Source organism: Bubalus kerabau, chromosome 4 (genome assembly GCF_029407905.1).
Source record: "Bubalus kerabau isolate K-KA32 ecotype Philippines breed swamp buffalo chromosome 4, PCC_UOA_SB_1v2, whole genome shotgun sequence".
Classification (NCBI taxonomy): Eukaryota; Metazoa; Chordata; class Mammalia; order Artiodactyla; family Bovidae; genus Bubalus; species Bubalus kerabau.
Window position 1 is genome coordinate 94,936,764 of NC_073627.1, and position 16,241 is coordinate 94,953,004.

Sequence of the window (16,241 nt, forward strand, 5' to 3'; positions counted from 1 at the left end):
AGTTTGATACCCTTCCCACTCACCTCAGAGAAAAGTTGTTCATTTATTCTAGTTTTAGTATTGACTCTATCAAACCACACACCATAATGAGGACAGCTTCTTATGGGGCTTTTATGATAGAGTATGGACAAAGAAAGACAAGAAAATTGAGAAATTCACCTCTGATCTCTTCATTTTTGCTTTTTCTTTCTGATCCTGAATTGTAGTCCCAGTATCTGCCAGCAGAGGTCTCTGTGGTCATTGCTAGAAAAATGCATCTTGACCAAAACCTGTTCTCAGAATCACACCTCTATTGCCAGTAGTATAAAAAAAACGCTGGTCCAGATTTTTATTGAGTGGCTACTATAGGCCAGGTGCACAGTATAAGCATCTGGGAAATAGGTGTGATCAAGGAATAACTGGACCCTGACATGAAAATTCAATCATGACACTTTAAAATTAAAACAGATGCCCACTTCCCATTAAAATGCTCTTGCCTCAGAGAAATGGCTCCTTGGGATTATGATCTTTATAGAAAATAAGTTACCTACATTCAATTCTCAAGAATTTTTTTAAAAAAATCCTACTCAAAAATATTAATAACTTGATTTCACTTGCTTTTTAATAGTTCAACATATAAACATAAAAATATTGATCAGACTTGCTACTGAACTAATGCTGACCATTGGTCTTCCACATGGGAACACAGAAATAGAGCTAGATAGATATTGCTTCACCCACAAACTTCCTCTTTTCATTGGCCACATCTTGCAGTATGTAGAATCTTAGTTCCCCAACCAGGGGTCAAACCTATGCCCCCTGCTTTGGGAGCACAGCATTTAACCACTGTATCACCAGGGAAGTTTCTACATATACCCCGCCCCCGCCCCCCCCACCCCCCCACCCCCTCCCCACTCCTACCATCGGTTCCTCATTGTAACCAAGGACACTGCTTTTGAAGATAATTTATGATTTTGAATAATTTTCAAGTTTATTTCAAAACCTCGGAATTTATAGCTTTACTTGAGACTTTTAAAATAGATTCCTACTTCTACTAGATACCTATTTTCAGGTACCTATGCTGAAGATGTTTCTAATTCAGCTTGTAATGATTGCAGTCAGTGGATTATAATGCAAAATATGTCCACTGAGGGTTAATCCCCAAATAACTTTGATTTGATCGAACATATGTTAAGTTGTTTTCTCTAGAGTGGGTGGAGGGAATAGCAGGTAGAAGTTACTATGCACTTATCTTTATAGGTTTTGAAGGATATAGTTGTCTCTAACCTCATTTGTAAGTAGTTACTTTGTGGAACAAGAAGAACTTTTTTTTTTCCAGTAGGAAACAATGTTATGAATAATGATCTGTCTTCCCAGAGCTAGCAGGAACCTAGCTGCCTGTATAGAATAAATCACAGGCATTTACACTATAGCTTTCTGCTCTGCTTCATTGCTCTTCATTTAATCATCACAACAACCTTTAAGTTAGGTACCATCATAATCCAGAATTTACAGGTGAGGAGAGTGAGGCAAGAAGATAGGAAGTGAATTTTCTAAGTTCATACAGCTCATCAGAGAAGGAGCTAAGATTTTGGTACAGAAATTATGACTCTCAAATCCGTGGTTTTCCTCACTGCACTAAAGACCTTCTTGCCCACTGTTAATGAGTGTGCTCAACTGGCCTAAGGGGAAAGAAGCAACAGACTCAGCTCCATATTTTTCTCCAATCTTTGGCCATCAAAGCAACAAGAAAGGAAGAATACTTACTCCTCAAGGAGCTTAAATGTAAATTACAGGTCTCAATATGAGTGTGTACTCCATGGCTAATGAACTGGGGATAATGGGATAGATAATATACAGTAAACCACTGGACTCAGAGCCAAAGAACAGGTTTGGGCTTTGACTTTGCCACTGACCTAGGTCAAGTGTTTAGTTATCTTAGTTATCTTATCTGTAAATTGGGGGCAGTATTACAATTTATTTAGAGGAACAAATGAGGTAAAACATGTGGGAGCATCTATTTAAAGTCCTTGACAAACATGACCTGAGGTGGTGATTACTATTGTTGTGCATTCATGTGGGGACAAAGATTGACTGAATAGTATCCCAGAGGCCTTTGGTAGCCAGCTAAGGCCCATAAGTTAGAAATGGACTCTGAGATGTTCACAAAGTGAACAATCCATATTCTTGTTAATAATCTGAATGCAGTGAACTTTGTGTTCTGGTTTGGTTTAGGATTAATAGATTAATAGACTGTATATTTCAAGGGGTGAAAACATTCTGCAATGAAGCTAAAGGGACTGGTGGATGCAATCAGGAGCAGAAAGGAGGCTCTTTATAGAATAAGGAGGACTCATGTTCAGTGAGAATTGTCCCGGAGTCTTTATAGCTCATACGTTTTTGCTATGGCAGCATTTCTGTAGTGCATCAGTCCTGAAGGGTCAATAGACTTTCCATTAGAAATGGTGTTGGGAAATCTTGATGTGATCAAGTTATTATGACTCACTAATGCATCACATTGCCAAAGTCACAAAGATGCGTGTGTGCATTGGGAATCCTCAAGAGAGGGATATAATATGCAACATATCTCAATATGATTTGATTATAAAACCAAGACCACCCTGCCCCAGAATAGCTCATGGCACGAGCTTTTCATGCGATACGTTTAGGAGACATTTGTAAATAGAAGTTACAATAGAATGTTGAAATCCATGGGAATTTGTATCCGAATTTAGATTTGGTTAAGTGCCTAAATTTCAGGCACTGTGCTAGGTGCTTTCACATATGTTTTCCATTTTAATCTGCAAAACAGTTCTCTGAGGGTGATAAGGAAATCAGGCTCAAAGCATTTAAGTAATTGGCCAGCAGCCACTAAGTGAATAAATGGCAGAGCCCACAGTGCACCATGACCTCCTGACCTCAATGTGAGTGCTCATCTTCTCGGCCCATGCCTTAGCATGCCGTTCTCATGTCCAGTGTGAATCTCAAGATGGTCGGCATCCCACCCAAACTCTGTCACATAGGACCACATCATTCATCAAAAACACCTTTGTAGACCACAGAATATAGCTGACGTCTGACCAAGACAGTTTCTTAACATGCATTCAGTGTTGACCTCTTTCTTGCACCCGCTGCAGAAAAGGTGAGCTTCAAAACGAAAGATGACCCCTGCTGAGGTTCTTCATAACTCAGTGGCTGCTTCCCCAGCTGCTCCATGACTCCAAGCACCTTAATCCTTCTCCTCCCTAGCAGGCGAACTTAGTAATGCTTTAACAACTTTTATGAAACACGTTATAGGGGAAGAGGTTGAAACTCTTGGTTAGGTAAAGCTTTCATGTTACTTGCAAGCCAGAAGTTAAAGTATTTGTCTCTAGATTAGATCTAAGAAACCACAGAGGAAGGAAAGGGAAATAGCCCTTATTAAGCACCCACTGTGTACAGGTGCTTTATACGTATTAACAAATTTTAATTTGCATCATTTGACATGAATGTAATTTCCCTCGTTTTACAGATGATGAAAATTGTGGTCCAGAGAGACTGAGTAACTGACCATAATCACACACTAATAAGTGGTTATGAGATGTGTCTGACTCCAAAGCACTTGTTTGGGGTACTCACTATGCTGCTTCCTGACTAGGCACCGTTTCCCCATTATCATGAGAGAAAGACAGAAAGGAAAACACAGGTGTTCATAGCATTTTTATGGAGCTTAATAGCATCCTCTTTGAATTGATAAGTCTTGGATTGAATACTTAGAAAATATTTTTTAACATTTTGATTTTCTTAAGTCATATGCTACTTGATTATAAGTGAAGATGTAGTTATAAGAATAATTTAATCACCATTTTAGCTACTATAAAATCTTTCACTGAGAAGCTCAGAGTACTTAATGAGTGTTCATTAAGGTTCATTCAACCTCTTTGAAGTACAGACTCATTATTATTGTACTTGGGGAAGTGAGGAAACTGAGGCAGAGAGCAGCCAAGTACCTTTTTTACATTTGCTTGTTAACCTGGATTAATGTCCCAAATCCCAAAATAAAGTTTAATTCCAAATGGTTCTTTTGGTTCATTGTTCCTTCATATAAATGAACCAAGTAGCCACAAAATGGTTAGATAGCATCACCAACTCAATAGACATGAATCTGAGCAAACTCTGGAAGATGGTGAAGGATAGGAGAGCCTGGCATGCTGCAATCCTTGGGGTCGCAAAGAGTCAGACACGACATAGTGACTGAGCAACAACAGCCACAAAATAGAATATCATAAAGTATATATTTTTGACTCTGCTTCAGCACTCTTGTCTATTTGGTGCAGACAATTCTTTGTCGTGGGGCTTGGGTGGAAGGTGAGTTGGGTGTCCTGTACATTGAAGGATATTTAGCAATATCCCTGGACCACACCCACTAAATACCAGTATCACCTTCCTCCCATTATGAAAAATAAAGCTGTTTCTAGATACTGTCAAATGCTGAGACACATGCATGTGCCTTAGAAAATAAGACATCATGCTTTATGATAGAATGCTCATTTACCAATGCCATCTTTCTCTCAAGCTAATACAATCCAGTATGACCTGGATTCCAAGAATCCCGAATAAGTCAGGGCTAGAAAAAACATGTGAGGGTCATCTGGCCTAGAATTTTTCTTTTCAAATTGTGTGAAATATGTGAATAGGGCTGGGAAGAAAAAAAGTTTCAGTGGTCAATTTAGCTTTTCAAACAGTAGGTTAAACTAAGTTCATTATTTTCTTGAGCAAATATTTATTGAGCACTTATTATGTCCCAGTCACCCTACAAGGCACTTGGTGATACATCAGTGAACTAAAGACCCCTGTTTACTTGGAGCTAAGTACCTAGGTACTTAGCTAACTACCTTAGTACCTAAGTGAATTAAATAGTATGTTATACGTACTTTGGAAAATGAGAGTTAATCAGATTAAAGGGGATCACACATGCTGGACTTCGGAGGTGGATTGCTAAATTGGGTAAGTAAACAGTTTGTCTTGTCTTTGACTGAAAGAAGAACTGGAAGTCTCATCCCATTTAATTTCTTTTTCATGTGAGATGTTATATCTTTTTATTACATAAGCTGGGTACTGTTGCCTTTATTTTTTAATTTTTATTTTAATTAGAGGATAATTACAATATTGTGATGGTTTCAGCCCTACATCATGAAAGACATAGGATGGAGGAATAGAAATTAAATAGTCTGAGCATACCCCGCAGACTATGTCTTTCATTCATGACAGTTGTTGAGAACCAAAACTTGGCTTATAGATTAAATAGACTTTTCCGTTGTGATGAGTCTGTGAAATCACTTCAGGAAGGTTTCTCGCCTGGGGATGACTTTCCCTGTGAGGGACATTTGGAAATGTCCGGAAACAGTTTTGACTGTTGTAACTGGAATGGAATGGCATGGCTGCCTCTAGTGGATCTAGTAAGTAGAAGCCAGGGATGTTACTAAACTTTTTTTTTTTTTTGCCTGCACCCCATAGCATGTGGAATCTTAATTCCCTGACCAGAGATAGAATCTGTGCCCCCTGCATCGGAAGGCAGAATCTTGACCACTAGATCAGTGAGGAAGTCCCCACTGGGAGACATCCTACGGTGCACAGGACAGCCTCCCACCACAAAGAAACCTGGTCCCAAATGTCAGTAGTTCCCAGGCCAAGAAATCCTGACCTCAGGGCTTGAGGAGTTTTTGCGTCCTGCTGACTCACAATGATTGCCATGTGGGTTTCACAGAAAGTGTGTCTGTAAACTTCAGAATGAGAAGAGGGGGGTCATTAAAATGTGAAGATGTAAACCGACCCCCATCTGCTTGACACCTCCCAATCCAGAGCTTTCCACAGTTCTCTAATGGGCTTCTGCATCTGGTTATCTGCATGATACCAAACATCTATCTGTGTGGCTTCTTGTAGGGAGAATTCCCAGGTGACTGACTACATCTCTAACTTTTCTTTCAAGTGTTTGTGTTGAGTTTAAGCAACTGTAGGCTAAGTGTAGAAAGGCCTTTTTAAATACAATACTGCAGAAAACAAAAAACACTTTCAAAGCATGTGTCACACATATCCTCTGGGTATGCAAGTGCCTCATGATTTAAATATTTTTCTGAAAAATATATAGCCTGGCTTAAATTTCGTAGCTTTCAAATAGGCATTTATTATTTGTAGGGAATAGTTATAAGAAAGTAAAATAGAACATTGTGTAATTACAACCTTAACCTCTAAGCATCATGCAGCATTCCAATGATGTATCAGGGTGATGTGTTCCCAAACACCAAAACCCTTAATGCTTTGAAACTGAATGTCACTCTGCATGATCCCCTTATGGATCTAGATCAGCAATCAAATCACACTTCACTTTAGGCCTCAAGGTCATCTGGACCTGCAGAGTGACACTGATGAATTTTTGCTGGTCGTGGTTAGCATTAGCAATGCATAGATTCTTAGAAGATTGAACCTTGAAACTCATTTGAACCTTACGCAGACTTAGTTGAAATCCATCTCTGTGTATTTATTTCACTGGTTCCCACTGCTCCCTTTTTCTTCCTGTTTTATCTTTCTGTTTTCTCTTCCAATCATTCTTGTTGATTTTGTTCCCCTTTCTTATCTGGCTGGATCCTTGAGGAATTCTTTGCAACATGTTATTTCTATTGGCGTTTATAACATCCGTGTTGCTTGTTATCTTGTGATTCTTTAAGCATTGTCATTTCTTTCTTTCTTGATCTGTCTCCTGTCAGATTTGAAATCGATTTCATCAAGGCCCATGAGGTTCCCAATATTATTTAATATAAGTATCCTATTTTCATGTCAAAATTTTGTGAAGCCCAGCATGCCAATAACAATAAATGTCACATCTATTGATTGAATAAACATATATGAATACAAATTCTTGAAGCTCTAGAATAAGTCCATGCTTCCACACTACCATTGTCTCACTGGCTGCTGGTTGGTAGAGTAGAACACAGTGCTGTTGAGTTTTGCTAGTGAACTTAATATATAGGATGTGGCTGTGGCACATGATTGGTGCAAGGACATAAAGGGTTGATTAGAGGACAAACTTATTACTCTCTATTAGGAATGATGTCCAGGAAAGTGTGGCGTGTTCTTTGAAATTTGTGAACTCCACACTCTACTCGGTAGCACCCAGAATTTCTAGCTCTGCAAAGAAAAACACTGTAAGAAGTAAATTTAAAAGTCTAGAGGAAAGACCTGAATCTAAGTGGAAGTTTGGGAATACAGTAAGGCAAACTCTGAGGGTTTTATGAATGGAGAGTGAAAGGAAAATGAATAAAACCAAAAAAAATGGAAGTGACTTAAATGATCATAGTGAAGACTGTTCATGTCTTTTATGTTGCTGCCGGTTACAGGGGGTAAAAAAATGTAAGAAAATCTTTGAAGAAAACTGTTCAGGTGAACCATTTCAAGTTTTCTCACCTCAAAAAGGGAAATATTTCAGGATAAAGATAAAATTGTAGCCCACTGCTTGAGCTCAGATCACAAGAGTCATGGAGAACTTTAGTTGGGAAGAAGAATGCTAGAGAAGGAACATTTGGTTTCAGATTTATGCTAAGGACTCTATCTCTGCTGTCTGTTAGCTTTGTCATAGCATTTTGCCTTCAAGCTAGTTATTTAACCTCTCTAAGCTCAGTGTTGGAGAAGGCAATGGCAACCCACTCCAGTACTCTTACCTGGAAAATCCCATGGACGGAGGAGCCTGGTAGGCTGCAGTCCATGGGGTCGCTAAGAGTCAGGCATGACTAAGCGACTTCACTTTCACTTTTCACTTTCATGCATTGGAGAAGGAAATGGCAACCCACTCCAGTATTCTTGCCTGGAGAATCCCAGGGACGGAGGAGCCTAGTGGGCTGCCGTCTGTGGGGTCTCACAGAGTCGAACACGACTGAAGCGACTTAGCAGCAGCAGCAGCAGCAAGCTCAGTGTTCTTTTCTGAAGAAAAGGAAAAAGACAAAAAAATACCTCTTTGTATTATGAGGATTAAAGAAGTCAGTTTCTATCAAATTTCGGACTCACTAAACATAGTGTGGAAAAAAAGACCATTCTCTCTTTATCAGGTTTATTCAGTTGTATAGCTGCAATCAAGCTATATGTTAGTATAGTCCCTTCACATACACAGAGGAGGGATGGGTAAACTTGTAAAATACATGCACATTCTAATTCCTAGACACTCCTCAAAGACATCTTGTTATTAAACTGAACCTGAGTTTAGAGAAGATCTGTGCCTGGAAATGATCTTCTTGTACCATTGAAGGAGGCCAAAATATAGGAGAGAAGTTTCATATCAATATTCTTTCCAAAAATGAATGTCTCCTTGAACTTAACCACCTGCTCCTTTCCCTTCCAAACACTCTCAAATTTGAGTCCCTTCCTTTATCATTGATAACCGCACACCTTGGATAGACTTTTAATATTATTTCTACATTCATAAAATAGAATTCTAATACATGCTCTGTCTACCTCACAGCAGCATTGAGAGTAACGAATGAGATAATGCTAGTAGATGTTCTTTGTGAACTAAAAGGTACCAAACATGTGCAAGGAGTTTGTAGCACTGGTGTAGGTTGATGAGCCACTTTTTTCTCCCAGTTTGGACCAGTGGTTGTTTTATACCCAGCAGAGGAGCCCCACAGGCTTCCACTTTGCATTTCTCATGATTTTCTTTTTTCTTTTCTTACATGCCTAGTTTGGAACTGAAGTGGTCTCATATTGAGTGGTTGCGGACTGAATATGAGGTCTGTGAGAATATGGGCATGCTGCCCTTGGAGATTACCAGAAGGGGATATTCCATGGACTCAGCCTTCGTGACTGTACAGGTAACAACTCTAAACTATCATCTTTCAAGCTAAAGCCTAGGTTGCTGGTTGGTGCCTTTGACTATTTCCTTAGAGAAACTCAGAGTAACTAAGGCAACTTCAAACTGCAGGAGTGTTGCTCTGTTCCAGAAAGTCTAAGTACAAAACCTCTTTGTCCCTCCATCATTTATCAAGATACATTAGCTCCTCCATATGCTATTTCTAACCCATCTTTAGTTTTAAAATCTGGTCTTTAACTCTTGAAGTTTGATTTCATAAGATCTATCCAACTTAGTGAACTTGGGCCAAACTCTGCTTTGGAAAGGAAAGTTGTCTGCAAACTTCAGTCCCTGTATGGCTTTCTCTTAGCATGCACCAAGATCACCTATGGTCTCAATGGATGAGAAAAATCAGGGATTACACCTGTCTTAAGCATCACCCAAGTCATGCAAAATTAAGAGGCTATGTAGCAATAGAGGCAGCCTGAAATATAAGAAATTTTCAATAATTATTTTGGACTAGTCACCTGCTATTTCTTTCCACTGACATGGAACATGGAGCACAACCATGGCTTCCAGAATGGAAAGGTTTTTAAGAAGTCTCTAGAAAAACTGCACATTGGGAGAATGAGAGCATGAAAAGCCTGTACATACTAATGCTGATAAAGGCTTCCTCCTCAATCTAGAGGGGGAAAAAAAAAGCAGTGATATTAGGTTCTGGGGGGAAATGCCATCTCAGTGAAGTCTCAATTACAATAAGTTCAAATCACCTTCAGAACCTTGTGCATGTAGATTATACTATATACCAGACTCAGCATTTATCTTTCCAGTGGGCATAGGTTCTGTTTTCCTGATCTATGGGTGCTTTATGATTGTTAAAGGATCAGATAACTTGATGTCCCCTATAACTTCCCAGTACATTGGTTATGGAAAAAAAAAGACTGCGTGGTGGTTTCCTAATAATCTGGGCCTCCAGAGAGAGCACCATATGCTCTAGGCTGGAGTTTTGGGCCACAGAACTGTTCACCTTGCCAGACAGGAAGAAAAGACCTGGTGTGACAGGGAATCTTTTGTCTGCTGAAGCTGAGCATGCACAGTAAAGCTGCCAGCTGTGTCTGCAGGCCTTTCTCAAACAGCCTGAGTCTTTCAGGGACCACTCTGCCCACAGCACAGCGTGCCACTTTAGACCAGAGCTGATTGGCTGCTTAAGAAAGTGCTTCTACTCTCTGTTGTTGCCTTAGTTTGAATCACCAACCTGCACCGGACTGGCTGCTGCAACCACTTCACCTTAGCCCATTTCTTTTCCCACGTAGGATTCTGTGAACTCAGTGGTGGTAAATACTAGGTAATTGCACGTGCAAGAACCACACGGGGAAGTGTAACTCCCAGCATATGGTGGGTACAGGTGTACAATGGGCTGCCTTTCCACAGGGAAAGGTTGTTCGGGAGGAGCCTTGGCATCGTAGAGAAAGGGCAAATAGGGGCTTAGGAGACAGTGCTCTTCTTTTTTTTTTATTGGAGTATAATTGTTTTACAACGTTGCATTAGTTTCTGCTGTATAACAAAGTGAATAAACTCTGTGTATACATATATCCCCTCCCTCTTAAACCTTCCTCCCTCCCACCTGCAGCCCACTCATCTAGGTCATAGCAGCAGCAAGTTGAGCATCGTATGCTATATAGCAGCTGTCTGTTTCACACGTGGTAGCTATCTGTTTTACACACGTTAGTGTATATATGTCCATGTATCACTATATCTAGCTGGTTTACACTGGTAGCGTATATATGTCAAAGCTACTCTCCCAGTTCGTCCCACCCTCTCCTCCCCGCACTGTGTCCACATGTTGGGTCTCTACGTGTGCATCTTTATTCACCTGGCAGTACTCTTCTTGAGCAAAGCATTTCCACTGCAGACCACTGGCAGATGTTAGGGGCTTTGGTAGAAATGGAGATCACGTCTGAGACCAAAGAAATAGGAATTTGTGCATTTTGAATTGTGCCCTTCATCCCTTGTAAGAAAGTGAAGGAATGAGTAACCCACTTTGCCAAACATCTCATTCAATGACCTCTTTTTCAAACCAGCTGAAGCCTCTTTTTCAAACTTTTTTCAACCATGTTTCAAACTAAATATGTGTTCTTCACATATATTTAGGCTCCTCAGGGGAAGTTAAGGGCATGATGTCAGAGTCCTTAAATCATCTCTGTCCTTCAGCCCCAGGAAAGGGGAACAGGGGAGCAGTCAGTAGTCTCTTTAGATTAGAGCAATTTTTTTTTTTTTTTAAACAACTTACTTGAAGAAACTTCTAAAGCCCTGAGTTCAGGTTTTGATGGCCTCTGTGTGGCTGTTCCCCAGGTTGGTCATCCCCACAGATCCCTCATTCCTGTCTGTGAAGGGGAATGGCTTCATCCAGACAGGAGAATGGACCAGACTTGTTTTCATTCATTTGGTCCGAAGGCTGCGCTCTGAGCTTGCAGGATCCCTCCAACTGACTGACAGAGCAGCCCTCTATTTGTCAGGAGAGCCCACTTTTTCTTCTCTCCTTTGTCCCCTCCCTTCCCCCAAGGCGTGATTTTAGGACCATGTTGGGGTAGAGGGAAGGCTATGGAATAAAATGGTATCTGTAGCAAAGAGAAAAATATTGTTTAAAATTCACATTACTTTCTCCAACAACTGAATTATTTATAAAGGAGAAGCCAAAAAATAAAAAGTTTTATGTGTCCTTCCATTGATATTAGTCTAGGAAAAAAGGTAACTTTAAGGAAGATGGATCCAAAATGATGTATTATAATAAAAGATAGTTTATGTTAGGAACAGATTTAAGAACATGAGTTAGTCTAGTATGAGATTAGACTCAGCATTTCTCTATCACAGCATATTTTTGTTAAAAGAATGTCTTCTCTTTTTTCTCTCTTGAGGTCAACCAAGTGTCAGCTACAGTTGGAAAGGATTTCACCATGACTCCATCTAAGCTGGTGCAGTTTGACCCAGGTACACTGTGTGTCTACAGTTTGTTTCATGTTTTTGTAAGACAGTCTAGAGATTGTGGAAAAGACAGACTATTATGCAACTTCAGCCAACTAGAACTCCTCAAGGAACAGTATTACCTCGCTTCCAGAGAGATCAGTTTGGCTTTGAGGTTTTGTGCTTTGTATTTTATTTTATTACTGGTGGATATTTATTTTAAATGAGATGAAAGATCATAACAAATAAAATGTATAAAATATTAAAGCAAACATCCAAAAATCCAGAAGAAAGGCCATTTAAAAACATGATTTAAAGGTCTGACACAAAGCCGAAATAATGTAATTGCCTCATATTTTGATGGAAAATTTCAGAATGTTATAGTCATGTGGATTCCTAAAGGGCATTTCTAAATTATCTGTCGTGGAATAGCTTGATACAAGCAGCTTTCAGGGAAAATTATTATTTAATTAGATAGCACCTATTTTGCTTTAAGCCTTTGGAAAAATTTTGCTAGGTGCAAAGAGAGTATAAAAGCATGGAGCCTACTCTCATAGATGTTCTATGTTGTACTGTGTTTTGTTGCTCAGTCATGTCTGACTGTTTGTAACCCACCAGGCTCCTCTGTCCATGGAGATTGTCCAGGCAAGAATACCGGAGTGGGTAGCCATTCCCTTCTTCAGGGGATCTTCCTAACCCAGGGATTAAACCCATGTCTTCTGCATTGCAGGTGGATTCTTTACCATCTGAGCCTCCTCAGGGAAGCCTGAGAATACTGGAGTGGGTAGCAGGGGAACTTCCCTACCCAGAAATTGAACGGGGGTCTCCTGCAGAGCAGATGGATTCTTTACCAGCTGAGCTACCAGGGAAGCCCCCACAGATGTTCTATCCTTTGGGAAATACAGACATGAGAACAACTCATTGATAGAGTGCATTGGGACCCCAAGGATGTGCCACTGTTCTGGCTGAGAAAAATCCTAGAAGACTTCCTAGAGGAGATAGCAGCAGAAGAAGGGGACTTAGCCCAAAAGACAGACATACTTTTGGCAACTGTGCCTGGCGGGAGCACCAAGACGGAAGCCATGCCCCCTTTCCCTGGCTGCTAAAGATGGGGGCTGGTAGCTCTCCCTCACTGTACTGCATGGTTCTCTCTCTTACCATCTGTGTGGGATAGACCTCAATCATTTGCCCAGAGGTGAATGGAAAGGCTCTGAGAGGCAGCCAGGGCTTGTACCTTTGTGCTCTCCTGCAGAGGATGTGTTCTGTACTCTGAGAATCGGCCACCTGATCAAAACTTTTGCCATTGTCTGCCACTGACCTCTGACGTTTTTGCAAAGGCAAAACAAAATTGCCTGAATACCATCACCACTCCAAAACTGATAACTTACTATTAAACATAGAAAAGAATGTCTTTCTGCAGTTCAGGCTTCCCTGGTGGCTCAGTCAGTAAAGAATCTGCCTGCAGTATGGAAGAACCAGGTTTGATCCCAGGGTTGGAAAGATTCCCTGGAGAAGGGTATGGCCACCCCCTCCAGTATTCTTGCCTGGAGAATTCCATGGACAGAGGAGCCTGGTGGGCTACAATCCATGGGGTCACAAAGAGTTGGACATGGCTGCAAGTTGTATGATGTTAGGTGACTGTATTCACTTGCTGGGGCTGTCCTAACAAAGTATCACAAACCTGGTAGCTTAAAAACAGGAATTTGTTTTCTTACAGTTCTGGAGGCTAGAAATTCAAGATCATGATGTGGGCAGGGTTGATTCCTTTTGAGGGCTGAGAGGGAGTCTGCTCCATCCTCGTTTCCATGATCTGATGCTCTGCTGGAATCCCTGGGCTTCCTTGGCTTCTGCTGTATCACCCGATCTCTGCCTTTGTCTCAATAGGGCGTTCTTGTGTGTGTCTGTGTCCAGACTCCCACTTTTTAAAACAACACTAGTCATAATAGATTAGGAGTCCACTCCACTCTAGTATGACTTTATGTGAATTGCATCTGTAATGCCCTTATTTCCAAATAAGTTTAGGACTCCATGTAGCGATTTCTGAGTGACACAACCTATTAAAAAAGAGCCTCACATTTCACATGCAGCAATCTCTGATGCTGGAAAGGATTGAGGGCAGGAGAAAAAGGTGTCAGAGGATGAGATGGCTGGTTGGCATCACTGATACAATGGACATGAACTTGGGCAAACTCTGGGAGAAGGTGGGGGACAGGGAGGCCTGGCGTGCTGCAGTCCATGAGGTCGCAAAGGGTCAGACACGACTGGGCGACTGATCAACAACAACCCCAGTATTGTTACTGGCCTCCTTCCTATGATGCTTAAGTTTCTGATTTGCCTCTGTTCCTCAGCCTGACCACCCTTGGTGAGAACTATTCCTATTACGTATTGAAGTTTACCCTTGAGTTGCCACCAGCACTGGTTCTGATAAACCTCAAGGCGAAAGGACTTTGATACATTTGCATTGTGACCTGTATGTACTTCAGATTAAGACAGGTTCAGTCTTTCCACTTTTTGAGAGGCAAGAGTCTTTGTTGTTTGTCATCTTTATTACTCGAGGTCTGTTTGTGACAAGATCAGGAGTGATTTGGGCTTTGGGTGGATTTTGAGCAGTCCCCTTGCAGGTTCCTCCGGGTAAGAGAAATACCCATTTTTCTGGAAGAGTTTGCATGCTGTTTTGAGTAGATACTAAAGACCTCTGGAGGCTCTAAATAGTTAAGAGTTTAGAGATTATTTAAACATTTGAAGAAAATAAGTAAATATAGTTTATAAATGAAACAGCACTTGGCTGCTCATTGTTTTGGAGCTCATTAGCCAGAAACTTTCATAAACTGATATCTTCCTTTAGAAAATGTTACATTTCCCCCTGTCCACTGATCCTGCAAATACTTACTTATTCCCATATTGTTAATCCTTACCTCTTTCAGATCTGATGTCTTCATCCCCATTCCCACCCCTTTTACCCAAAGTAATCTGTTCATTTCTTTAAAAGCAGCAGCTTCTATGATTGGGGAAGAAACAGAGGTTGAGAAATCAGAGTGAATATTTTAAGGTTGGCGAGCTCTTGGAGGAGGCTGAAGAGAAACTGAGGGACTTTTTAAAGCTCTAGTGATCTATACTCACCTTGCAGTTTTGTGCCAAATCGAAAACAAACCCTGACTACTTGGCGTCCTGTGATTGTGTCTAATCTTGAGTCTAAGTGCAACTATTCTTAATAAAATGCTTGTTTTTCTTTAAAATAGGTGTTCTTGAAGGCTTTGCTGCATTCTTAATTGAGACTTCACTGTGCCTAAGAGTCAAAATGTTTTCCAAAGGAACGGATCTCTCATGTGGCATTTGCAAAAAAAACATTGAGAAAATGTCTTTCAATAGTGAAATCTGTTTTGCAGGAAAATATCCAGGAATTAACTCATTCTGTAAAGTGGGCTCTGTCTGCATAACCTGACACTTCTCTTTCCTCTTCAGCACCTTTTGTTTATGGGAACAGGGGGCCAGTTCAAGCCTTCTGAAATTGTTTATAATCACTGTGCTTTCACAAATACTTTTCACCTTGAAGGCGGGACAGGAAGGAAAAAGAAAGACTTAGAAAATTCTTATTTCTAACCTCATTAACCAAAAAAAAGTAGGTCCTATGTGCACACGTGGTAGACATAGAAACAGAGTTGAAATTCAGGCAAGCAAATCAAAAGTACTTCAATGAAACTTGAAATAGATTTTCTCTAATTATATGGTCTATTCCATAAGGTTTTAAAAAAAAACTTTAAGGGGCTTTCTTTAAAGGTGGGAGGATGAGGGGTACTATAATTAAAAAAAAATTCTTAAAATAAGAGGGCAAATGGTTGAGACTTGGAAAAAAATTTTTTGTATTGGATTTTTATTTGACCACTGCTTAACTTTATGGGCTTTGAGAGTCAAAACAGCTCTCTAATTATTAAAAGCCCTAGTATTCATATGCTTTCTTCATTGTCAAGTCTCTTTTCTCTTCATGCCAGTTTATTACAACAGCTACCTATGTGGACTCCCAACTTCCAGCTTCTTTGCTTGCCTGCCTGGGCCCCTAAATCTTCCCACATAACACTTTGCAGTTTCAGTTTTCTAAGACACCCATTTTCAAGAGCCTTCCTTGTTGCCTGTGGTTTAAAGTCTGGATCTGACCACTTAGGGTCCAGGGCTGTCTGCAGTCTGGCTACAAGATGTCAGTGCTGCCTTATCACCTCTTTTCCCTGGCAAGACCCCTCTACTCCAGCCAGCTATTCTGCTCAGCCCTCCTGATTAAGGCCTCTGCTTTGCTCTCTGACTTTGCTCATGTTGTTTTCCTATTCCGCCCTCCTGGTCTTTCCAACTCTGGAGCCCACATACGTGTAGTATTTACTGTCTGTTCTGTATCTGTTGGCAGATGAGAACAATGAGAAAAGAATTCAGATTTTTAGATGAGAAGGCTAGAAAAAACATGTTTAACTATTTATGTAGATGAGCTCATGGGAGTGGT

At 40.5% G+C, this 16,241-nt stretch overlaps 1 protein-coding gene across 1 annotated transcript in view; it reads left to right on the plus strand.

The window, feature by feature from the left end:
- The window catches only part of FREM1 (FRAS1 related extracellular matrix 1), a 273,665-nt gene that overhangs the window by 242,825 nt on the left and 14,599 nt on the right, over nucleotides 1-16,241 (plus strand). The window contains exons 31-32 of the mRNA XM_055578036.1: nucleotides 8,687-8,816; nucleotides 11,710-11,782. Coding sequence (XP_055434011.1) covers nucleotides 8,687-8,816; nucleotides 11,710-11,782 — 203 coding nt within the window. The remainder of the gene's footprint in view (nucleotides 1-8,686; nucleotides 8,817-11,709; nucleotides 11,783-16,241) is intronic.